At 45.0% G+C, this 26,523-nt stretch overlaps 1 protein-coding gene across 2 annotated transcripts in view; it reads left to right on the forward strand.

Moving 5' to 3' along the window:
- Positions 1-26,523, forward strand: part of DCDC2 (doublecortin domain containing 2) — a 142,718-nt gene that overhangs the window by 42,065 nt on the left and 74,130 nt on the right. For both annotated transcript variants that reach the window (XM_034660256.1, XM_002923759.4), the window contains exons 5-7: positions 2,236-2,382; positions 4,091-4,145; positions 12,515-12,677. In XM_034660256.1, coding sequence (XP_034516147.1) covers positions 2,236-2,382; positions 4,091-4,145; positions 12,515-12,677 — 365 coding nt within the window. The remainder of the gene's footprint in view (positions 1-2,235; positions 2,383-4,090; positions 4,146-12,514; positions 12,678-26,523) is intronic.

Consider the following 26,523-nt stretch of genomic DNA (forward strand, 5'->3'; position numbering starts at 1 on the left):
TCTGGATTTATTTTGGTGTCAGGAGTGAAGGCAGATCGTAAAAGTTCTTTCTTTATTCTTTTAAATATACAGTTGTGTCTTTTGACAGATACATAAATGTAAACCCGCTCAATAAATAATATAAAGCATCCAAAGATATATACACACAGTTGCGTGCCCAGATACACCTGTTCCTGTGCACAGTGATTTGAACAAATTCACTCATAGAAATAAAATATATGCAAGTATAAATACAAAATGAAAATATATGTTCCCCCACCCCCACTCCAATATTTGAATACTTGGAGAAACTTAATTCTCAGTATAATGCCAGATATGAGTGAGATTTGGTTGCCGGTCATTTGGGACATGCCCATTTTCCTTTAACAGAACATTAAAAAGTCTTATGGTTGGACCCTCCCTGTGCCTCAGTATGTTTATATATCAGAGGCATCCCATTAAAACTGGCCCAACTCCCCATTTATGTCTTGCCCTTTGTGAAAAAGGAAGAAAGCAGGTCAACCAAAGTCCTATAAATGAAGGCTAAAATCATGGGTTTGAATTTATTCAGTACGCTTAACTACCTGCAGAGGAAACCAGTCAAATCTTGGCTATTTCCAGATCCACAGTGATGCTTTCTTTTAATTTCAAGCCATAAAAGTTAACTATGGACTCAGATCTCCCTGTTTTAAAGGAAAATGAATATGTGATCCAGGCTAGGGATTCTCAGCCTGGGACCATCTTGCCCCTAGGGGACATTTGGCAGCATCCAGTCATTTCCGGTAGTCGCGGCTGGGGATGGAATGGCTACCACTACCACCTACTGGGTAGAGGCCAAGCTGTTAGCTTCCTACAGTTAGTTCACAGGCAGGCTTCCACCCCTCCCTTCAACTCCAACAATTATCAGATCCAAAATGCCAATAGCACCATTGTTCAGAAACCCTGGTCTAGGTTAAGGAGGGAAAACCAGAAAATCTGGATTAAGTGTTGATAATTAGACTTGCAGGGATAGATTTACAGGGTTATAAAGAAGGAGCATCTTTATATTAAATCAACCCAAACACATTTCAGGGTTTTTGTGGCTGTTTTCTATGTACTTCTTGGCTCCTTTTGATATGGCCATTTACATCATCGGTGAAGAAGAAGACAGATCCATGCCTTTTCCTTTTTTTTCTTTGCAGATGCCACTAACCTTTATTAGGTAATATAAGAAGTCTGAGAGGTTTTTTTTTTTTTTTAAATGATTTTCTCGAACTCCTTCCAGTCACGAACTCCGGTTTATAACCTTCAAAAGTAGGCATTGTCTTTCTCGTGTTGTTTTCTAATAGTCTGCTATTTCTTGTTCTTTAAAAAAAAAATTATGTGGATACTTTAAATCGCCTAGTAAAGTTTTCACTGTTCATTTAATAGGTAACATATTCATGTTGTCATTTGTAGCAGCAGTTCTACAGTAAAGGGAGGTCCTTGTGAAATCCCTTGATTCTGGGAAGATGAGGGGAGGCAAGGAAAAAAAAGGAAGAGGCATGAATGCTATGCGGCTCTGCATCATTAAGCCTCACCGTGGGCCCCTTTTTCTCTTGTTCTCTGACCCCGTTCTGTGTGTGTTTGGATGTACTGTTTTGGCTGAGGGCTCTTGCACAGAATGCAGCAAGTTTGTCAACCTGACAAATACATTAAGAAAAGAAATTGTAAACACGCTCACAAAATAGAAATAGAAGATTCGATCTTCAGCGGGCGCTGAGCTCCATTTAAAGCACCACATTCGGGCACCTGGGGGGCTCCGTCTGTTCAGTGCCTGCCTTCGGCTCAGATCACGATCCCTGGGTCCTGGGATCGAGTCCTGTACCGGGCTCCTTGCTCTGTGGGGAGCCTGCTTCTCCCTCTGCCTCCCTCCCTCTCTCTCTCTCATGAATAAATAAAGAGAATCTAAAAAAAAATAATAAAAATAAAGCACTACGTTCTGTGCGAGTCAGTGCTTTCCATCTGAAATCTCACTCTGGCAGCAGGAGAGGATTCTTCTGTTGGGTAGGTGGGTTTATTGGGATGAAGTGCTTGTACAGAGAGGGGGTAACTGTCTCTATGTTGTAACACTGGCATTTAGTTGAATCTAATGACTTTGAGCAATTTCGGATTCAATAGTTAGAATAGTAACAAATGAGCAGCTTAAGAGAGGAATGTTTTTATTGAACTTTGTAATTTTAAGTGGCTCTTTCATGCTCGTTAAAATTTTAATTGTGGGCATTCATGTTTCGGCAGACTTTACACATTAGAAGGAAAACTTGTTGAGAGCGGGGCCGAGTTGGAGAATGGGCAGTTTTATGTGGCCGTCGGCAGAGATAAATTTAAGAAATTGGCTTACAGTGAATTACTTTTTGACAAGTCCACCATGAGAAGGTCCTATGGGTAAGTGTTCATCCTCATTCACATCTCCTATTTTAGTTAGCACTTGAAATAACATTGAGTCTTATGCTGACCACTGGTGTGTCTTCTATAATCTCGAGCTCATCAGTTAGAATAGAAAGCATGTGTCATACATATTGACTTGATTTTTTTTTTTTTTTTGCCATGACTGGAGATTGGAGATTTTTTTTTTTGCACAAAAATATAATTTGGGGGGATCTATGAAAGGTTATATAGCATTTTTTAACCATTCACTTATGAATTTTTAGTAAATAAAAAGATTTACTTTTGTGAAGAAGATACTATATTGCATACATCGTTCGAAGTTTAATAATGTCTCTGCTGGTTACCTTGACCAAATAATTTCCAGTTGGTGCATATACAAACATCTACAAGTGTTAAAAACATAATATTTTATATGCCTTTTAATGATAATAATGAGATAAAAACAATATAATTCTCCTTAGGCAAGTAAGTAGAGCAGCAATAGAGACTATAATTATTACATGCAAAATTTTAAAGATTACACTTTTAATTACAGCACACTGTGACCCTTTTTTTCTCTATGAAATGTCCTCTATTTATGACAGATGCCTTATTTCAGCTGAGTAGAGGGCCAACAAAGGCACACATGCAAAGCCCTGGCCCCCAGCAGATGTAGGCACCCCCTGGCTTGCTCATGGTGTGGCTTTTTAACACCTGTGCTGCTTTTCCAGACGTTCTGTGGCCACTTAGCTCTCAGAACCTGACTTTTTGTGGCTGTCCTCGCTGGGCTGTGTGTTACTTGCACAGAGATAGTAGAAGGTCACCAATTTGTTCTCCACTAATTTGCAGTTTGTGAAGCTTGATGGAGCGGGCGGCTGAGGGTTTCCAAATAAGTAAGGGATGAAATGGACTTTCAGGGTGGTGTTTGGAGTGGGTAAGAGCACACGGTTTTCCAAGCACTTTAGAATTATTTACCAGCAGACTTATTGACGACCATCCTTAGCCATCCATGATGTAAATCCTTCACAATCTCTGCTGAGCGACACTGGATTTACTTGCTGTGGGCTAACGTGTTCTTAAGGGCAGTGAGAAGTCTGCAGCTCATGGTGGCCTCTCTCCGACAAATTAGACACACCTTCATCTATGTGTGGTCTTCTTTTCAGAGGGCGTCATTGGGTTACAAACTAGGTCACTTCCTACCATCTGTGGAACAGCATTCCTACAGCCAAAGAGAACTTCTATTTTTTGGGAATGACCAGCCTAGAAGCCCCCTGGTTATAAATGCTAATAGTTTTTGCCATTCTGAGCTTCTGACATAGACACTGCAGATATTAGGAAAACAATGGACATTTACTGTTTTTGACTCAATCTGGCAAAGCCATCACTCAGCTTAGGCAATGACTTTTTGAAATACATCCAGAAGGTTTGGGGATTTGAATAAAAATGCAACAAAAAAAATTTAAGGTGGTACTAAAAGTTTATAGGCAGCATCGATGAAAATAATTCAACATTAAATATTAAAGATCTTTTGGAATGGAATTTAGTAATTTTATGGTTGGTCTTTGTGAAATCGGGAAAGTATGTGGTACTTTTTGTGAAGCACGCATGTCCCTTAAACAGTTGACTTGCAGGTTGGGATGACAAGGTGGGATGACAATTATCTTGCATTATGTATTATTTGTCAATAATAACATTCAGATTTCTAAATTGCAATTTGTTTCCGCAGTCAGAAAGCTTCTTCACTACCTCCTATTGTAGGATCCAGGAAGTCTAAAGGGAGTGTAAGTATCAGATGCTTTACTCATTAATGTTCTCTATTTCTGAACGACACGGAGAGACTGTCCTCTGGGTTTCAATTAAATTTGAAGACATAAAACTGAGCTGCCTTGTGGTATCTGAGCAATCATGTGAAACAACGCCAGAACATTAATGCTACAGTCAAAGTCTTCAGAGTGAACTAACATTTTAAAAACAGAGGTTCCAAAGTAGGTGTCTTTTCCCTTGTGTATAGGCCTGAGGTAACTTCTCTCACAGTTGAAATCTGGGCAATGATGCATAAAAGTAGAGGAATGGCTGGATTGGGTCACATTAGTGGTCTACTCAGTCTGGTTTTCTATGTCTGACTAAAAGAAGGAAGGTTTTGTAAAAAAACAACAAAAAAGCAATCCTCAAGTTATCTTCCTTTGAAAGATTGAGAGTCACTCTACCTTGTTCCCTCTCAGAATTTTTTCCATCTGTGATTGGTCCATGTGTTTGTTAACTCAGCGAATGTCCCTCAATACCTCTCCTGGGGGAGCTGTGGTGAGCGTTTAGTAGGTGGCTCCGTACCCTGTTTGTATTTTCGGTCCTTACCCCCTCGCCGGGTGGGGTGTGATGCCAGGCCAGAGGTCTGCTCTGACAGGTTTTTTCTGGTGGAGGCTTCTCTCTCTGCCCTTTTGGCTGAGCTGCCTGACCGGCAGTGATCAGAGTTGGTTTGACGTATCCCCCGGTCTGCACACTGCCCCCTGATTTAACTAAGAATTCTTCTGTTGGTATTTTGTGACAGAAACGATGGCTGGGCGATGATATGTCTCCTGATGATGATTTAGGTTCCCCCTCCTTCAACCTTTTTGTCTATCATGCAACATTCTTTGGGGAAAAAAAAAGGAGAAATACTTTTGTGTGATGTAATGCTGAACTCAGCACAACAAACAACAGATCTTTATCACCCACTCGTTAGCTGAGGCCCTTACACTGTTCATGACAAAGCTTTTGCTCCCAGGAAACGTACAATCTAGTTGAAGTGGAGAACAGAGCCGGAAAAGGTGACTGACGAGCAAACGCTGAACAGCGAGTACGTGGTGAGGTCGGTAAATGCGAGGCAGAGGGATTCCAGTGTGCATTCGCCGAAGCACATGAGGGAAGTCGCATGTGAGCCTTGCCTCTGAGGGCTATTTGCGACAGGAAGGTTGATGAGGGGGAGGGGTTTCAGATGGAGAGGATGGTGTGAGAAAGGAGCCCCGATGTGCTCTCCGAGGGCAATAATGCAGGCTGTGATCTGCACTTAAAAACAGGAAGGGGCATTCCACACAGACAGTAGAAGGAGCACATCCCAAGGCTCCCTTGAGTCCAGATGGCCCGTCTGGAGGGAGCTCACACTCATGACTGCAGGGGACAGGGAGTCCCTCCAGCTGACTGGAGCAGAGGACGCATCACGCGTGGAGGCTGGAAAGCCTGCAGCGGTAGGTGGTGGCAGTTTCAGATGGCCTTGAATGTCAATCAAGAGTCTAGTCCTTATCTTTGAGTAGAGGGCAGCTCACGAAGGCTTCTGAGAAGTGAGAATGTGAACCCAAGTCCATTCTAGGAAGGGCGGATCTTTTTCTGTGGGGGAAGACTTAACGTGGTGAGAGGCCATGCATGAGAGACGTCTGTTATGCGGCCATTGCAGGCAGGAACCTTGGCATCAGGTGGAAAGAGCTAGGCTAGGAAGGTGCCTGTTGCTCTTGAACACATGGAAGACCTTCTTGGTGGCGGGACACAGGGGGTTAATGCAGAGGTTGGAGCCAGAGATAACTGCAAGTTCTTGAGTTTGGATGGCCCCGAATAGTGCGACTCTGGTCAAGAAGAGGGCGGTCAGAGGAAATAATGACCTGCCTAGTTTCAAACTTACTGAGTTGGAAGAGTCATCGCAAAATCTATTGGAAAGTGTTCAGCAAGCAGCTGTAACTGGTGGAGACCGAGGCCTGAGGAGGACCCGAGGCACAGATTGCGAGTTCACCCGCAGAGCCGTCCTAGCTGGAGAACAGATCCATCGTCACTCTGCTGTTCCTTCCTGGCACCCGGCCCAGCCCGGCGGGGGTGGGGGGGCAGCTCTCCTCCTGCTGTCGAGTGGGAGCCTGGAGACAGTGCTCATATACCACAGAGGACCCGCCCCGAGGCAGCCTGACTGCACATGTCTACACAGGAGGAGGAAAGAGAATGTTCCAGTGGCTCAGAGGTAGATATTAGTCACTACCAAAGCTAAATAAAACCTGCGAATTTAGGGTTTGGAGATTTTGTCCTCTTGCTCTTCTTCAGGATTTTGGGGCAGAATCTCCCTGTCTACCAGGATGTGTGGGCTCATCGATTCCCACGATGCCTCTGGAATAGTCGTTGTCAAACAGAGACCCAGGGGACTTCGTAACTGACCCTAGGCCAGCCGGGAAAGTTGGTGTCAGAACCAAGACCATAACTCAACTCTTTGCATTCACAATTACCAGACTTTGGAATTACGGGCTTATTATTCTGAAGTTTGGAATGTCTAAATTTTTTATTAAAAACGTGTGATGTGTTTCCTGTTTTAAAATTCACGGGCAAGAGACACATCCATGCAGTTTTCTTACTTGCTTGCTTGGGAGTGATTTAGAATCTGTGGTGTGAATGCTGGTTCTCCTAATGGTAAATGGAGTTTCCTGCATATCTGGAATGGAGCAGAGCCCCAGGGAGATGGAGATGAGCAAAAAAGACAGGGTGCTCTGAGCTCAAGGTACACCGGGGGAGAACAAGTTTAACAATTCCAGAAATCAGTATGTAACAAGGTGCGGTAGGAATGAAAGAAAAGTACAGAGCGATATGAGACAATGAAAGGAGAACCTGTTTAGGCAGGTAGGTCAGGACAGGTCTTCTCTGGGGAAGTGACCTTGGAGGAAAGACTCAACGTCATGACATGTTTCCATCTCATAGAAAGCAAAGTCAAAATTACGTGTCCACTTAGAAAAAGAAAATGATGGTAGAATTTACCTCTTTCCACAGCACTCCAAAAGCATCCTGTCTATTCATGCATCTGCCCATCTGCTTGTCCAGTTAGCCATTTGAAACATACTTATTGAGCAGTTATTAATGTGCCAGGAACCACCTAAAGGACCAGGTCACAGGCCAACAGATCAGGTTTCAGACCTCATGGAACTTTCCTTTTAGTGCTTGTGTGTGTGTGTGGAGGGGAGATGGAGCAGGAGAATGGGGGTAGACAATCAACCTCTAAACAAATGTATATATAATTTCACATGGTGCTAAGCAGGAGGAGGAAAATAATATGTAACAAAGCACGAATTGATAGAAAATTCTCTGAGAGCTTAATGACTAAAGGAGCCAGTCCTGCAAGGCAGGGCAGGACCAGAAAGAGCCTCTGTGGCAGAGGCAATGTTCACAAAGGCCTTTGGTGAAGAGCCTGGTATCTTAGCATGTGAGGAGGGCAGGAAGAAGGCCAGAGTGGTCTGAGATGAGATTGGAGAGGCACGTAGGGCCAGGCTGTAGACACTGTGCTAGGAGCTGGATTTTATTCCTTGATGGGACAACATCTGAGGGTTAGAAGAAAAGAAGACAGGGATATTGTTGGATTTACATTATTGAGAGATCACTTCAGCTGTGGTGTCTACAGAGAAGTGGGTCAGGGGGAGAACCGAAGCAGGAGGCAGTGGGGCGACTGGACCCAGGCACGGGACACAAGTGACCTGGTCAGGTGGTAGCAGGTGAGAGGGACATCTGTGACGATTCCTCCTCGAGTGTCTTGTAACCGTTCTGATTGGTGCATTCAGCCAACAGGCATTTACTGAGTGCTTGTTATGTCCTAGGCACTGTTTTAGTGCTCGTGGGGAGAGGGAGGCAGGGAATCTAGAGAAAGCACAGAGGGTATGGAGTGTACCTTGTAGGGGAGGAGATAGACAAATACGCAATACATTTGGTATTAATGGAGGATAAGCTTGAAGAAAAGCGCGTCAAGGTATGGGAAGAGGGAGTGTATCATCTGGGTGGTCAGGGCAGGCCTCTTTTAGGAGGTTATATTCGAGCAGAGGGGCAGAACCCACCTGGCACACAGCAGGTTCGCACAACACCTGTGCAGTGGGTGTATGAATGCCGGGCAGTGCGCCACATGGAGGGACCATCTCTGTCGGCAATTCCAAAGTCACAGACTTGGTTTTTTAACAGAAGGATTATTTTACTCCTGTCCTTTAATTAATTGGGTCCCTGGAGAATGAACATGTTTTTTAAAGATCGTTAACTGCTTGGCACCAAGTGGGGATGTGGGGGAGGGGGCCGGGGGGGGACCTAGCTCAGGACTGTAAGGACCACCCCCGAGTCAGCGGGAAACGCACCCCAAAACGGGTGACACAAATCGAAGGGGATGCAGAACTGGATTTTTAGGAATTCATTTCTTGCAAGGCTTTCTAGGAATCGCTCTGTTGCATAAGGAAGGGAGGGGGCCTGAGAGAACTTAATGAAAAAAAAAGGGAAAACTGCCCGAGTTTGCACAGGGGCCCCTGCTGGTGGGTCAGCTGCACCCACCCTTGTGGTAGGGAGTGCGGGTGGTGAGGGGGACTTCTGGGCTCTGGCAGAGCCTTTCAGAGCAGCTAAGGAACGCCTGGTTGCAGAGCAGGAGTAGACCAGAAAGCCATTCCCTGCACAGACTTCTAGTGCTGGGGGACTCACACATGCGAGCAAATTGAGTTATTTTAGCTTGCAGTTCTGGCCTTGAAAACAAGAGGAAGATAGAAGTGAATCCTGTTAAATTCTATTAAGTGTGAAAAGCCACCCCCTCAATTGGGAGGCTGCCCGGGCACACCACGCAGGATCGAGGCGCCCCCTCGTGGAATATGTGTGAACTCAGCGTTCTTGTTCCTATTGCCATGTGGCTGATAACGTCTTTTGATCAGTAGTTTACAGACTCAAATGTTGTCATTGTTAACATTCTGGAAAAAACAAAAACAGAAACAAAAAACCACGATTATCCATGTTATCACAAAGCCACTGTGAAGCAAGATAAATTCCAGGGGCTCCCAAAGCTCTCTTTTGCATTTTGGGAAACTGAGACCTGTATGGATAAAAGGGCTTTTTGCACACTTGCCATCACCAGATACGCCAGTGAGAGAAATGCCAGCCCGAGTGTGGGTCTAGCTTCCTGGTGAGGAGTCTCCCTTCTGGGTGCATCTCCGAAAGACACCGAGGCGAAGGCTGCTCCGTGAGACAACCCTCACAACAGTATCTTGAACTTGATGCTTTCGGCCCTCCGTGCCTGTGCTCACGGGGGCTGGGAATGCGTTTCCTGTGGTAATGAAAGAGATCTGAGTTGAGTGACTCGTGTTGGAAAGAGTCTAGGAAGCTATTAAAAAAAAATCCTAGTTTCAGTAAAATAGGGGAGAACGAAGGGCTCCTTTCAGTTTCTTGTTGATTTGAGCCAGAGGATTTCTGGTGCTGCAAGATACACGCTGTGTGGGGTGGGAGGCGGGGCGGTGGTCCACGTCCCTCACGGGTCCAGTTTTCGCGTAGGACACGCTGCAAAATCAGGTTGCTTCTTGATTGTCTCCACTTTGGCATAAAGCCACAGTCTGTCACTTCCCAGGGGCCTTCTCACAGAATCATGCCATATAATAAATATTTGCAGGGCCTTGGCATCAGAAAGCTTCCATGTAGTAGAAAAAGCGGACCTGGGTGACCTTGAGAAGGTTAACCCCCTGTATCTGTAAAATGGTAACAGTAATACCATATTTGTGTTAAGCGGGTATGTAGCATTAATACTGTTTTATCAACTGGCAGAGCTGTACGAGAAGGGCAAAGCTCCTTTATTTCATGTGCCCCCAAAATGGCCACACTCTCCATTTATGTATCCAGGTTATTAGTCACATGATGAAGTCTCAAAAAAGGAAGGAAAATCCCCCTCTCCATTCCTTTGTCCCCCCGCCTTCTATAATTTATTGATAGATCACCTATAACTTATATAATTAACTATGTGAATAAATATGAGTATATATAACATGTATTATATAGTTTACATTTTGTGTATCATTATTATATATTTCTTTTATATTGTTAACACCTTAGATGAAATCAACATTTTTTCTTTGTTAAAAAACACAGGCACTTACATTGTTTCCAGTCCTCTAGTTACAAAACAAATTCTTCCCTTTCTTTTTTTTAATGTAGTCCTCCCAAAGTGTCTGACGATCAGTCACGATTCAATGATTGAATGCATGGGTGTCCGTCACCAAAGCCATGCCGTGTATTGTTACTGGAATCCAGCAGGCTTTCTCAGTGCTCCAAAATAAACCCTTTTGAGTGTCCTTACCAGAAACGGAGTAAATCAGAACTTTCTGTAGAGTCAACAAGAGAGTTGACTTTTAAAGTTGTATGAATCCTGGGCACAATCCCGCTCCTCCCTTGTCATACGCCCTTTGTGAAAATGCCTTTTCCCAGAAAGCTGTGAGGGACCGTCCTGCCCATATCCAGAGGCTCTCACTTACTAAGGTTCATTTTATTTCTCGAAAGTTCTACAGCATCTCTGAACCTTCCAGTAGGCTTGCTAGAAGGGTGACTCCGCTCAGCCAAGGCTTTTGAAGTTTCAAAATCATGGAATGAATAGACGTGATGGAAAATAGGCTGGAATATGAGATGTGGCGGATGGGTGTGGAATCGCCCTATAATCGCATGGTCTGTTTCTTCTGCCAGGCAGTCCACGGCCTCGTGAGAAAGAATTACTGGAGAAAAGGAAAGAAAATAAGCAACAACTCTGGTTGCAGTTAATGCAATAATTAAATGGAAGCGTATGTTTAAATTGCAGTTGGAATGGGAAATTAAATTATGCAAAGGAGAGTTATAGATTTGGACAAGTTTTCATACTGTTAATAAATCTATGCATAATTCATTTTCTTGTAGGCTACGACAAAATGGCATAAATAACTTCATTTGTAAGGCTGTGAATTTTTCTATTCTTAATTGGGTGATGGCTAAAACCATTTAAATGCTTCTGGATGACTGAATATATAAATGTTTAAAATGAGCAGTTATAATAGGTTTCTAGGCAGATTTGTTTATTTAATATTACTACGTTTATTTTCAGATCCTAGCATAGTACAGATGTTGCATAAAGATTTCACCCAATATGGTATGAGTTGGGTATGATTTTTAAGGAAAAGATATTAACTCTGCTCTTGGAGAAAGCACTCTGCTACTCATCGAGCAAACACTGCCTGACAGGCACTGTACTAGTTCTTTTATAAATGTTACCATTTCCTCCCCACGGTAGACCTAAAGGCAGGCATGTTAGCCCCACTCAACTGAGAAGGACACAATCAAAGAAGGCAGGAGTTAGTTAGCCCGAGGTCCCATAGGTGGTCAGTGGCAGTGCAGTGGCTCTGAGCCACGTATTTTTGGTCTCTAAAACTTGCATTCTTTCTACTTCCTGCAGCCTCACACCTTATACACTCAAGACACTCAAGTGGGTTTAGCACCTGAGCATCCGAGGACCAAGTTGTCTTGTTAGGAGGGAGGTACTTGCTGTTGCAATGGCCAAGCAGCGACGGAGGCTGAGCACAACTGTTCTTTGGGTACTCACAGTGGCCGTCACTGTGGTGGCTGTTAACGTGGCTCCCCGGGAGCTGTACGTGGGCCAGGGAAACCCAAACTCACCTTCGTGCTGAAAAGCCTCCTTTGCAGAGGCAAGGTCTTCGTTTCCAGAGGCACGTGGAGACCCCAGGAAACCACTGAATGTATGATCATTGGTGGCTGCCTTGCAAGAGTGTGGTCTTGAACTGCTTGTGTCCACGTGGCTCTGGATTTGCGATTGTCGGGAGCATGGCAGTCACCAACAGATGAGTACGTATTTGAGGACTTCTACAAGCACAGTGGATGTCTCCTTGTATGATGATACCCTGTATATTCACAGTGACCACTAGTTAAGAAGGTATTTCCAGATTAAGTGGTCAAACTGAGGGCTGTTACCCTTCCTCATTCAGTAGATTTTTCTGGAAGTCACAGGAGGGAGAGGATGGTTAAGGCAGTGGCCTCGCTGGTTAGTGACCTTGGATAAGACTCCGCCTCCAAGCCTCATTTCTTCCTCTCTGCAATGGGCGATGACAGTGGCTGTCCCAGGGTTGTGAGGATTGAAGTAATTGTACAGAATGTCTGGTACATATTAAGCATTCAGTACTTTTTAGCTACTTTTATTCTCATGCCTAGGCTAGACCCTTCTCCTGGCACCAGGGAAAGTTAATGTACGTATTAAAACAGAGAGCAGGGAATCAGCAAATTACATCCACTCCCACCCCTGCCCCATTTACTGCTGGTTAAGGACTGACATTGAGTAGGAGTCACTTTGGGACTTCATTAGCCCATGGTAAGGGTCTCATCTTCTGCCACTCAGGGAAATGATCGTCAGTCCAAGTCAATGGTTGGATCCAGCGACAACACATCCCCTCAGCCCCCAAAGAGGAAAGGGAAAAAAGAGGAAGTGAATTTGGAAAAACCCAAGAAAGGGAAACAAAATGTAAAGTTGAAGAACTCACCACAAATAAGCCCAAACAGTGGTAAGTTTGTCCTTGTGATTATTATATTGTTTTTATTGATTATCATCTTAAGGCTGTGGTACGATTTTAATTCTTAAATAGGTCTGTTTATTTCTCTGGACCCACGGAAGATACTCCTTATCGTCCTGAAGGAGAGTTTTCAAAGAAGAGTTTTTGTTGTAGGAAAGATTCTTCTGTTTTTCCTGCCAAATTTCTGTTTGTAATTAGAGGTTGTGTACAAGAACACATATTTTGAGGTAAAATATTTCTGGTGGTGGTCTCATATTAAAAAAAAGTGAATCTTATCCTTTTCTTCTATAAAAAGGGCTTGATTAACGTGTATACCAATTACTGTTGACATTGGTCTTTCTTACTTGTGTGTCTGCAACCCTTATCCATGTTGATCACAAGTTACTTTGAGTCATAGATCCCTTTCTCCAAAAAGATGTTTTCCTAATTTTACTGATATCCGAGAGAATATGACACACCCAGAAAACTTAACCAGTAGGACAACACGTCCACAAATTAGTTCTGTATCTTGCATCACCAGGTAAGAGATGCCAAAAATAAGTTTTTAAACATTTTCATCAGTATGAGATTTGTGCAGAGTTGTGAACTTTCATGGGAAGACTTTTCATGGGAATTTTTGGGGAGACAGGCTCTTTTTGGTTTCATTCCAAGCATGCTGTCAGTGGGACGAGCCTGCAGGGGCGGAGGGCTGGCCGGGCCACAGCCCTGTGGAGGGGCTGCTTTTCCTTCACCCTGGGCTCCCCTCACACACCTGCCGGGGGACATGCTGGGCAGGAGGAAGGAGGGTGAATGGGCTGTTGTTTTGGATTCATGGTCAGCTCTCTGTCTTCCGCTTGGGAGCTTCACCTTCTTTCTAATGTGAAGAATGACAGCTACTATGGGCCTCACAACAAAGGGGACACTTGAATTTGTGGGAGTTCCTAGGATGTGGCAGGTGACAAAGGAGTTGTGGGAAAGCTGCGTGAGACTGAGTGAGAGGAGCAGCCTTCATGATGAGTCAATTACAAAGAGGAGATAGAATGGAGGGGGCTTTACGTCATTTCAGTGATGGAGACCAGCTGGAGATGGAGGGTCCTGGATTCTCGTTGGAGCTCTGCGATGGACCAAGCCACATAACTTTCGGGGGCCCCATCAGCTCTCTGCAAAATGTGGGTTCATACTCAGATTTAGCTTGAAAGTTTGCTTATCGTTAAGTCTATATAATCCTTCATGGTGACGATGAAACGGGGGAGGCCAGGGTCCAATGTGGCCAACGAATGTTTATTGGATGCATATTTTATCACAGGCACCGAAGGAAAGAAGCTAGCCTGGAAGAGTATGCCATACCTCAAGGATTTAAAATCATAGAGGCTTTATTTTAATCAATATACCAGATTGTGAAGCCCGCAAGGCCCTGAGCTGGGTCTTACTAGTTGTTTTGTTTTTATTCACGACTGGCATGGGTCTGATGGATACGAGACACGTAATAAATATTGGCAAACTAGTGCTGAACGGGACAACACAGACAGGTCTCTTTCATACTTTGTAACCCACTACGAAGCAGGACCTACTTTAAACTTCTCACAAATATTTTCATTGAAGGCTTTTGTAAAATGAGGCTTATATTCTGTGAGGCTCGTCTTAGCCTGTGAAAAATCCCAAGTTCTCCTCCTAATATGTATGTTTTGAAGTCTTTAGTTTCAGTAATTGCTTCTCAGAAGAAAGGGGACTTTCACCTTGTCATTCTCATTTGCAGAAATTCTGTAGAATGAGGTTACATCCACAGTTCCATCTTGCACTGGAAAGGAACATTTATTGAAAAGTTAAATGACCAGTATTTTTTGGTTTCATAGAAATTCTCGGTTTTCAACAACGGTACCTACGGGGATGATAATAAGAAACGTGTTGAGCATTGAAGCAAGTTAGTTTTTAAAAAGTGCTCAGGAAAGGTGGAAGGCCATTGCTGTTCTTCCCTTGTCTTTGGAGAGCCTGGCCATTGTTTTAGATAATCTCCCATTTTAAGTGTCTGTTTTCCAATGTCGTTTTGTGATGAGCGAATGTACATTTCTAACTGCTGGACCTCACTGTTATGTGGAGCAGCGGCTGGTGTGTTTCATTTTACTTTATTTTAAAGATTTATTTATTTGTCAGAGAGAGAGAGAGGGAGGGAGCACAAGCAGGGGGAGAGACAAAGGGGGAGGGAGAAGCAGGCTCCCCACTGAGCAGGGAGCCCAAAGCGGGGCTCAATCCCAGGACCTGAGCTGAAGGCAGATGCTTCACCGACTGAGCAATCCAGGTGTCTCCTGCTGATGTCTTTCAAGTGACAGTTTAGGGGAGTGGATTTTCCCCCCAGTAAGAAACTTACATGACCAGAAGTGTACAGAAGAGTTGAGATGAAGCATTTTGTATCTTTTCTTCTCGATAGAAAGAACATATAACCTGGAAAATGAATCTTGGCTTCCAAAAACAGTTTTTTCCAGGGAAAATGAAAAAAAAAAGATTTTGTGCAGTTCGCTAGATTATATCATCACTTGACAAATTTAAGGGTATTAGCTTAACTCCGTACTTTTGAAAATTGAGCTATTTCCACCCTATCAGATCTCCCTCCAGATGTCTTTGGCTATAGAAGATTTCCAGGTTATAGTATCAAATTTCTCTCTCTTTTTTTCACCCCTTAGTTCAGCTTCATATTCGTTTATTCTTACAATTGCTTTTTACTCTTATGTCCTCTAGTGATTGGAACCAAGTGTGTGCTTTTGGATAGTCGTTTGTCAAGAGCACTCTCATTGTCTAGAAAATTAAAAGCAATAGGACTGTAAGCAAAACGAAAAGGAAGGTGTGTGGTGAGTCAAGGTAATTAGTAAAAAATGCAAGAATTGAATACCAGATTGTGTATTTGGAAGTTGCTAAGAGAGTAGATATTAAAAGTTCTCATCACAAGAAAAAAGTTTTTTTTTTTTTGTTACCATGTATGGTAACAGATGTTAACTAGACTTACTGTGGTGATCGTTTTGTAACATATACAAATATCGAATAAAAAATGCAAGGATTTGATGTTAGAGATGAAACATAGTTTTTTTATACTTACCAGTATTTTACATTTGGAATTAAGTGGTTGATTCAATCTTCTTTCAAAGTGTTAAATTTTAGAGGTAGAATGAATATCTAGATCATCTCATAACGTACGTGAAATTGTGCAATTTTTGGTCCAGCGTTCATTACCTATACTGTTCTCATGTTAATGAGAAGAGAGAGACTCTGTAGGTTGTCTTGATTTTTATTATAATGAAGGCTGTAATCATACCTGTTGTCTTTCTTTTACTGTTGATAGTTACTGATATTTGTGTGTCTAGTGCTATATGAATGAGCAGTGCTGATATCTGTCTGTAGATGGCAACCTGGCTCTAATTTTATTTTTTTCTTTTGCTTTTCTTTCTTTCCTTTTTTTTTTTTTTTCTTTCCGACTCTGTTTCTTTTCGTAATAGTAAAGCTTAATAATTCAAGCAGAGTTGTGACATATTTCTTCAGGGAAACGAATCCCATTTTCTTTTGGTAGCCAAGATGCAAAGTAAGATTGGTTGGTGATTGATGAAGTTGGGTGTGAAATGCATTTTTAGTGCCGCATTTAAATACCAGCTTAACTGGCCAGCCTGTTTCCCATACACTTTCCACTTGATTCCTAATGCCTTGAGATACGTTGTAGAGGCTGTTAACTAGCTACCCTTAACACCACGAGCAAAGTAGTAATGATGATTGTCTCGAAATAGTATTTCAGGATTGATTGTATTCGCTGATATTTTGAATATTTTCTGCGTGAAAAAAATTAGCGTCTTAAGAACTCTTGGGACACAGGAAGTACAGTGAACTTAGGGCTCCTTAGAAGTATTGGAAAGGCTGCAGAACAGGTAGGCGGGTCTGTGTTGCTGCGGCTTACGTGGTATTGATCATTATAAACACTTTTTAAAGCGGAGTTTTAAAATGTAAGCAAAAACAAGACTTGTTTTCTTTTGAAGGATGTTTGATTCTCTTTCTGTTTGTGCATGTGTGTGCATGAGTGTGAGCACACACGCACGCACAGACTAGTTAGAATCCTACTTGACGTAGTGCCTGGCTTATCCCCAGCATCATCCTGTGACCGTTCCTAAGCAACTTGCCAGATTCCTGATGAACGATGGGCAGCAGGTGCAGAGCCGGGAAGGGATGTCTGGATATTATGACCTTGCTGGGTGACTGCCCTTGAGCGGCCATGCTCCTGAATTTTTGAATAGCCACAGTCTGCACATGGTTTGCAGCGTCGCCCCGGGCGTGAAGCACAAGCTTGTGCTGCTCCGGTTCAGCCGATGAACCGGCTCAGGCACTTGCGTGGTTCCCAGTCACAGGAGGCTCTGAAAAGAGAACAGGAAGCGCGTTTCCAAATGCGCTCCCCCAAGCCTCACCCTCTGAGGGGCATCAGGTATGGGGAGACGGTCTATAAGAAGGCACCAGGATTGAGTTCACACAACAGGGCACTGGGTTTGTTTAAGACGCCGCGGTAAGATTTCTGCTCCGCTGGTGTGTGGTGCCACCCACTCGGCTTGGGGCGGAGAAATGCGGGCTTTTCATTCCTTCATCGAGGGTGAGTTATCTCGGAGGCAGTGTGGACTGTGGGATACGGGTCACATCTTGCTGTGATCAAATCCTAGTACGATAAAAATTTGTAAAACAGGCATTCCCCCTTGTTGGAATGACCTATTTATTCTACGACGGAATTCTAGTACATAAAGGATTTTAGTAATTTCTTGAAGTTTTATTACGGTATTCCAATTCTATTACGAAAAATTCGTTTAGGAGTGTCTACTGTGCTGTTCACTTCAGTGCCGAGAGGTTGAAAACTTAGAGGCAAGATGTTTATCTTTGAGAGGAGAACCTTTTCAAAAGAGAGTCTGTTTGTATCCTGCTTTCTTACACACTCTGTACCCTGGATGGAGAATCACTCTGAGAAAACCATTCTTTTACAGCGGATGTAGGGTTAAGCCGTCTGTAGGAAACGTCTTTTGGGGGGCTGTTTTTTTATGTAGCCCACCATTGGGGTGTGAAGATGCTTTTTGGTTTTCACAAAGCAGAGTTAGGGAGCTGTTGAATTACAGAGCTGCTTCCAAACCTTTGGAAGATTTTTATCCCAGAAATTCACCTCCTGTAGGTATTTTAGTACCCACCCCCCATTTTCCATACAAGCAGCCCACAGAGTTCTGTGTAACCCAGAATGCATTTTAATTCTTGCCCCATATCCATGTATGCTCTGTGTGTTCCCTGCCGTGCACGCTAGTGAGGCTAGTGGGAACATGAGCTAGAAGTTCCATCTGTGGGCCGAGGACTCAGGGGACCCTGCTGCCCAGGCACGCAGAGCGGCCCTCGGTCAAATTCCTGGTGTAGGCTGAAGAGGCTGAGGTCAGGGATTCAACTAACTGGATTTGGGTCTGAGGAAGAATGCAGAGGTTGGGGGGCCAGACCTGGCATTATGGGGCTTGGGGGGGACACTGAGGTTTGGAATGAGTTTCTTTAATTATTTGATATTCTGTAAGAGGAGAACATTGGGATTGTCTCATCTTTATTTTTTCCCCTAGCTTCAGGCTTTGGCTCGATGCTGCCCGTTACTTGTAGACAGGGCCTATTCCTTCTTGGCCCCTCAAAGACCCCAGTGGATTCACAGTTATTTCTTTGATTCTGCTACCTCCAAAGTTAGCGGCGAACTTTTCTCTAGCGTCCTGTAGAGAAAACATGAAATCTATACCAGCGGTGAGTGTCTGGCACACAGAGGACTCGAGTGTGGCTCGTCAGCTTTTCAGGGAGAAGCTGAAACTGGGTTATCCCCAGCCGGGCCTTTCATCCTGGGGTCCGAGGTGGGGCCCAGACTGAGGCTGCGTTGGGGCGGGTCTCACATCAGGGATGCCTGTGAGACGCCGATCGTGGGGCTGACTTGGTGCAGGACGAAGAAGAAACAGCCAGGCCTCTTCCCAACTCTCCCTTTCTTCTGCGAGCAGGTGGTGAGGTAAATGCAGGATGGGGGGCCGGGTCCTTTCGGGTGTTGGCGGCTCCTCCGCTATTGTGCTCTCGTGAGACACAGACTAGTCCCCGGAGCTCCCACTCGGAGCAGCACTTAGCATTAGTCGAGTGTGTGTGCGTGTGTGTGTGTAGGTCCATTATGCCTACCTTTGTGGTAACTATTGAAATTAAACCCTGATGAATGGCATGATTCTAATACCCATGCTCCAGGACATCTCAATTGTGGATTTTAATCTGGTATTTTATAAACTCCATCTACCAATCCTCAGAGTTAGAGAAACAGCATTTCCCTAGGTTTACAAATGGGAGAGAGAAAGAGGAGAAACCCATTTTCCCAGAGTCAAAGGGTCTATCAGTGCCGAGAGATTTCTGGAAATTGCCACGCTGACCCATCATGGGCTGAGAGGCAGACATACCCGTGGGGTTACTTGTGGGGTGCAGATGCCCGTGAGGCTAGGGGAGAGTGAGGGCGGCTTCAGTGGGGAGGAGCTCGGAGCTCTCTCCCTTCGGTTTGGTGTAAGAGTGCTGATGTGTCACAGCTGACCCTGCAGCTTGTCCGAGAGATTGCGAGGAGTTCCCATCTTTCTTCTCTTCCATTCTTCAGTGTTTCATCTTCCCTTTGTAAATGGGGGTGACGGAGTTGAGCCCTTTCTGTTTTGTAGGTGGAAGGAGTGAATTATCACCAACGAGATCTTCCTCTTTAGCAATGTGGTGTGATGGTGGGTTTTCTCTACCCTCGGACCGAGTCCAGGCCTCCTGCTGTGTTCAGACCTACTTCTTCAGAGTTGGAGAGCCTTGAAGAAGGTGGATACTTTTGATGCTGACCTCTAGTTTATTTATCAAATGACCAAATCTTATTTTTTTAAGAGGATTTTTAGTTACATTGTAGGACTTCAACTCTTACAACCCAAGCCCTTCTGAGCATCTGAGTTTCCTTCTCCACATTTCATGAATCATTGGACTTAGGAGCCCCGACCCCCTTTCTGAGACTGCCGCGTTCATATCTTCAGTAGACACGGACTGAGTGCTTCCTGCGTACCACACATTTTGTAATCAGCGGGACGCCTCCGTTCCCTCTCTTTTGTGCTGACTGCTCAGCACTAGCATTTTCTTCCGGTAGCCAGCATCACGCTGTGACCAAGAAATCGTCCTCGATAGAGTAGAAGCCATTCCCTTCTCCTTTTCGATGACCAGACTCTGTTTGCCACTCGTAAATGCTGACGTGTGTTTATGTGCTAGGCATTGACACATTTTTCCTTCTTGCTGAGATGTCTCTGTATCCCTTTTGTCCATGGGGCAAACAGCATTTCTGCTTGCAGGTGCTTAGTCCGTTGCTGGAACAGTGCAGAATACTACGTGGTACCGCAAGACAGGACAGGGATCTTTCCCCACTCATATGATAAACCGGGATGCTGTTGTACACCGGGGTCGATTTTATGTACGAATGCTATTTTTATTCTTCACAGGAACCCTCGTTGTTTTCTAAATAAGATATAACCTGTGTTGCAAAGCACCACGTAGCGTGCCACTGCCATGGGGGCAAACATAAAATATCAACAAAGTACTTTTGAGCTTTGTAGCTTTAAAGCTGTTTGTTCTTATTTTATACACCTGGAAGATCACACCAAATTGTCTTTCTGAAATGGGGCAACGTATCACTCCCTTGAAAATGTTGTCTGTGGGGTGCCTGGGTGGCTCAGTGGGTTAAGCGTCTGCCTTTGGCTCAGGTCATGATCCCAGGGTCCTGGGATCGAGCCCTGCATCGGGCTCCCTGCTCAGTGGGGAGTCTGCTTCTCCCTCTCCTTCTGCCTGCTGCTCCCCCTGCTTGTGCGCTCTCTCTCTGTCAAATAAATAAGTAAAAGTTTAAAAAAAATACATTAAAAAAAAAGAAAATGCCATCCATACTGAAAGGCATGTTTCATGGGTTGTGAAGCTGACTTTGACCTTTTGTCCCAGCCCAAGTTCAAAGCACACGTCTGTCACCTTTGGGCTGATTGGAGCTGGCTTTCCCCTGGGCTTTGTGGTGCTTAATGGGAAGGGTGCCAACACAAAGGGATAGACATTTTACAGAGGAGTCTTAACCTGCGCCATGGTAAGAAACAGGCTTCCTCTGCCCAGGTCATCGAGGACAGCTCCTGTGACCTTGGTGAGGCCACCTGGCACTCTGCACCTGCCTCGGGATCCCTTGGCATCACCCAGAGCTTCCGGGTGACCTTGATGTGGAGGGCCTCACCCAGCGTTCCGTGGAACAGTCGCTTTGTGTGCTCTGAATAGATAGTAAGAGAGCCAAGCTCAAATAGAAGTTTGGGAAATGCTGGGAAATGCCAGGAGTCCACAGAGCCTTTCACGTGGAGGTGTCCCTTGCTCCTTCGGACTCTGGATTCCCTGTAGTGGAAGTGTGTTAGCGGGAGGATGGTTGTGCCGAGCACAGAGCACAGTGTGAGGAGCACTGGGCTGTAGCCACACCGCGTCGTGTCCTTGCAGGTTACAAGGCACGGGAGGATGTCTGCCGAGGGGTCAGCGAGATACCGTCTCTTCGTGTGGCTCTGATCAGAGCAATAGCTCACGCGTAAGCAGCTCACCTTTTCTGAGTGTCCACTGTGCTGGGGGCCGGGCTGAGCGCTGTAGTTCTACGGTCTCATTGACCTTCCGATCAGCCCCAGGACTCAGGTCATTACTGGTAGCACCATCCCCGTCCTACAGATGAAGGAGCCAAAATGCTGAAGGGTTAAGAAGTTTGCGTTTGACCGAATAAGCTGCCAGCAATGGAGGCTCAGACCCACGATTTCGTTCTGTTGTAGGATGCTGTCTGGGGGCCTGTGTGGCCTCGAGTCCTGGCAGTGAGGTCCGGGAGTGTTGTCCACTGTCCCACTGAGCAGCAGATGGTGGGAATTCACACTGGCCTGTGTGTGCATATGGGCACCAATAATCATGTGTATTAGTGGAGGGGGAACAAAATCGACAGCGTGCTTCTGAAAGTGCTCATACTCAGGCAGATCCAGGAATTCTAGCAGGAGGCAAGGCCACTGCTGTTTGCGCCCTGCCTCACCGTATTCTGGTCCCTTACTGGCTATGAGGGGATTTAAGAAGATTTCATGGCAGTGGGAGAGAAGGTGTGGTGCCCTCTCTAAGATGATGGACCCAGGGTTAGCGTGAGGAAATCCCACGCCAACCACGAGTCCAGACTGTAAATTGGAGGTTCCCATGACCCCTCCAGGGATTTGACAATTTGCTAGCACAGCCCACAGAACTCAGGAAGACAGCAGACTTACCAGCTCCCTGGTTTATTATACAGGATACAACTCAGGAGCAGCCAAATGAAAGAGACGCACGGGGCTGGGTGTGGGGGAGGGGATGTGGGGCTTCCAGGCCCTTCTAGCACCTCCATGCCTCAGCCAATCTGGGAGCTCTCCAAACCCCTTCTTGTAGGGTTTTGCAAATAGAGGTTTCATTATGTAGGCATGACTGATTAGATCATTGCCATGAGTGATGAAGTCCACCTCCAGCCCCTCTGCCCTCCCAGGAGGTGTGGGAGTGGGCAATGGGACAGGAAGCTTGCCAGCCCCTAATCACATGGTTGGTTCTCCTGGCAACCGGCCCCCATCCTTAGAAGTTCTCTGGAAGTCACCTCTCTTGCTTAAACTCAGATGCTTGCTATAAATATCAAAAAGGGCTTGCTATAAATATCAAGACACTTTTTCACCTCTGCTCCGGAACTGTTTTAGGAGCTAGAGTTATTTGAGGATGAAAGACTGAATATTGGACATTATAAGCATGTTAGGAGCTCTGCGCCAGAAACTCTGGACAAGGCCAAAATGTGTTTTTTACTCTATCTCATTCAGCGTGTCTGAGAATGTCTTCACCATGCTCTCACATTTAATTTTGAGTTTAGACAGACCTAGAATTCTTGGTTGGTAATGCTTCTCACTGAGCCTTCTGAATGTATTAGTTCATTGTTGCTGTTAAGAAATCTGACGCCGTTCTCACTCCTGCTTGTCTGAATGGGCTTCCCCAAAACTTCACTTAATAGGTGAGGATCTCAGAAAAGGACTTGAGTACAATAGTTCAATTTGAGTGCAATTTGGGAGGTGATCCCAGAAGCATGGGCAGGTCTGACATAGAAGAGAGGAGAGCTTAGAAGCGGGGGGTGGGGGGTGGGGGCTATTCCTAAGGAGGGTTCTATGTCGGCAAGGGAGACTTGCTGCTGGAAGCTTCGGAGAAAGCATATGAAACATACCTCAAAACTGCCCAGTGCAGGGGTGAGGACCCCGAGACATCTGTGTGCCAAATCCCATCCTTCACTGGTCAAGGGCGGCTCTTGGAACAGTAACTCCCTGGTGCTCTGGGCTGGCCACACTCAGTCGGAACGAGCTTCTGTGGCCAGAGAAAGGTTTCAGGCAAAGTCAGGAGCTTGAAGTGCAGTAGACTTCTGGGTTGGGCCAAGAGGATGAGGGCAGGGTAAGAAGAGGACTTCCGGAGGTGGCCTGCCGGGGACCGGGACAGGGAAAATGTTGGACTTGACAATCTTTGCCGGTGGATGGAGGAGAGAGGGCGGGTTTGAGAAATATGTAGGAGACAGAAAGAATGTGACCCAAGGTCACGTGGGAGGATGTGAGAGAGTTAATGGGACCCACAGGGCCTTGGTCATTAACCTTTGGGGGATGCGCCCACGAGGAGGGGAAGACCGTACACGTGGAGACAGAGGGGCTGTCTGGCGTCCGGTGCAGGTGTACGTGGACCAGCTGGAAATGGAAAGACTCCTCTTGCAGGGGCACGTCCCGAGGTCATCAGCTGATGGGTGAGCATCAGAGTCCGGTGCCGGAGAAGATGCCCAGGGAGGACCCGTAGCCCTAGAGGAGAAGGGGCAAGCCCAACTCTTAGAGCAAGTTCAGAAAGAGGATGTGGAGAAGTAGGAATGAGAAAACAATTGTATACCACTCACACCGCTCATTACCTCGCTCATCTCAGGGGCAGGACACCGCTAATTTCCGTTCTACAGATCTGAAGACTAACGTCCAGGAAGATTTAGTATCCCACCGTCTGCAGCAAGCCAGAAGGCATGTGATAAATGACGTTTATTGCCCAGGTGTCCTGGCATGTGAGCCAAGGTCCTCTGCCCTCAAGTTTAATGACCGCAGTGGCCTTAATCAGACTTTGGAGTTGTGTAGAGCCCAAATGTGTCACAGAGATTCTGTGTCTATTTAGGGGAAGCTGAGACCAGCCAGAAGGTGCTAAACCCTACGCCTATCGCTATTAACCTGTACGCACATCCCCCGTAGAAGTGAGAAAGCGTTGACGTCTCAGATCGAAAACAGAGCAGACTCATTATGCACAGTGATTGAACACCGAAAAATAATAGCAAGAAAATGGATTCAAACTGTACTTAATGAGGGATTATGAAGGAAATTATAGTTCAGAATCCTGAAATTGTTTTTAGTAAGAGGTGCACACATTGCCATCCATTTGAATATGAATGACGATTCCTCTCTAACTGTAAAGCTACCCAAAAAGATCCAGCTGGAAAGGCTCCATGTCAGACTAGCCCAAGAAGGTCTGAAGGGCACAGGGGGATGATGGCTGTTTTTCTCTAATTAAAAGAAGAATGCCACCATTTACCTCTCACCGGGACCAGAGTTCTCAACGATCCCATCTGATGTTGGCATGAGTGCTGTGCCTGTCACTGCTCTGCATGAAATCAGAATAGCCACTCAGGACAGAAACAAACCATCGCCGACAGACGGTCTCCATATTTTTTCTGCTGCTTTCTGCCTTCGCACACGTGAGATTTATTGCATTTTCCATTTGGTAAGGTTTTCTAACTAAAACAGACTTCCAGATCTAATTAGTCCAGTGCTCAGTAACATTGAGATGGACAAACTGACCCCTTATGGATTTTTATTTTCTCAGCAAGCCTCGGACAGAAGGGATGAAGGAATAAAGTTTCTTTGGTAGCTAGATGGGTATGAGGCAGTTTTTCATTTGTGAGGCAGGTTTCCTGTTTAATTTTTAGAAATTAGCTTGGAAGAACAATCAAATTTCTCTTTAGGCTTTATTCCCAGGCTGACCCCGAGGTTATAATTTAGAAGTGCGGTTATCATTATTTAGCATTTTTATAATGATGGGGCATTAATGAAAATGAACGGGAAAACACGTTTATAAAAAGGGGCAAATGCTTAAAGAGGTTCCTGGTTAATAGCAGTGCGTGTGTGCAAGGAGCCATGAGTTAGTTTGGTTTGGTCTCCAAAATGTTCTTCCAGAAACGAGGACCTTGAGTACTTGGAATCAGGGAGGCTGGAGGTGGGGGGCCAGGGAGCCCCTGTCACTCACTCACGCTGCCCCCAGGGAGCTGCCTTGTTCTTCCCTCCCTCTTGCCTCCCAGACTCCGTTGCTGTTCCAGTCTGAGGCCCAGCGCCGAAGTGTTTGACGGGTGAAGGTCAGCAGGATTAGAAAGGAGTAGGAGGAGACAGAAGGAAAAGGTCAGCCAGACACACAATGTCATTTTTTCTAATAAAAGTTTTTTTTACAACTCTAAAAATATGGCATTCGGCATTCACTGTTTCTCACTCCAGTTTGTTTCTGGGTTCGCCTTGTTCTCCCTAGTTCTGCCCCATTATTCTACAGTCAGCGGGGTGAGTGCTCTCCTGGGAGGAGAGACATCATAATGGGGAAAAAAACATGGTTTTCTTCTCATGAAGATTAACATAGGGTTGGAGACTCAGAAGTGTGTCTAGGTCATGGTAGGACATGGCAGGTGGCAGGACAGAGTCCGTGTTAAAGGCTTTGAGAACAGGGGAGGGGGGTTGAATCTGATTACTGAAATCGGGAAGTGATATTTATTTGAGAGACAAAGCTCTGCGCATAGAATCTGGGGGCGGGGTAGGGGGGCTGGTGGTAGGAAAGAATAGCAAAGCCAGGACTGAGTTCAGCATTTAAATCTCTAATGCATTTTAAAGCCAGAGTAGTTAAATGTTAATTAATCTTCCAAATTAGAATAGTAATTGAATTTACTATAAGCAGGGAAGGGGAGGGATTGTTTGGGAATTTGTTTATTGGACAGTGGAGAATTGCCGTAATTTCGTTTGTTTGTTTGTTTGGCGGTGGGGGAGCTTTTCCTTGATGGCTTAATCTTAAAATGTTATTTTTACATCGTTTCTCAGATTAGCTTAAAAGTTTCCATGTACTTTTATTAAACGTCATAATAGTGACAGCTAACATCACTGTTAATGTAAAGGCCATTGCTCCCAAAACAACGGAAATTGGGACTTTTCCTTAAAGTGACTAGGAGACTTTAATTTTTCATTCTCACGAATCCCTCACTAAAAGGCCTTCGGTACATTCTCAACAGCCTCATTTTGGACGTGACATTGGCTTGCAGGCTCAAACACTTTTCTTAGGTGAAGGCCCATATTTCTGATTGTGGTGGACCCTTAAACAATGCGCGGGGGCAAGGGGTGCCTACCCCTGCACAGTTGAAAGTCTTGAGTGTAACTTTTGACTCCCTAAACACTTAACTAATAGCCTACTGTTCACTGGAAACCTTACTGATAACATGAATAGTCAACGAACACATATTTTGTTTATGTGTTATATACTATTCCTACAGTAAAGTAAGACTCAGAAAGGAAAATGGTCTTAAAATCATAAGGAAGAGAAGATACATTTATGGTTTGGTACTGTACTTACTGGGGAAAAAATCTGCCTATTGGTGGACCTGCACAGTTCAAACCCGCATTGTGCAAAGATCAACTGTACTTGAAATTTCTGCCTTGATTTCCCACAGGCACCCCATCTGCAGGTGTTACACAAAATATTATCC

The sequence above is a fragment of the Ailuropoda melanoleuca genome, chromosome 5 (assembly GCF_002007445.2).
Source record: "Ailuropoda melanoleuca isolate Jingjing chromosome 5, ASM200744v2, whole genome shotgun sequence".
Lineage (NCBI taxonomy): Eukaryota > Metazoa > Chordata > Mammalia > Carnivora > Ursidae > Ailuropoda > Ailuropoda melanoleuca.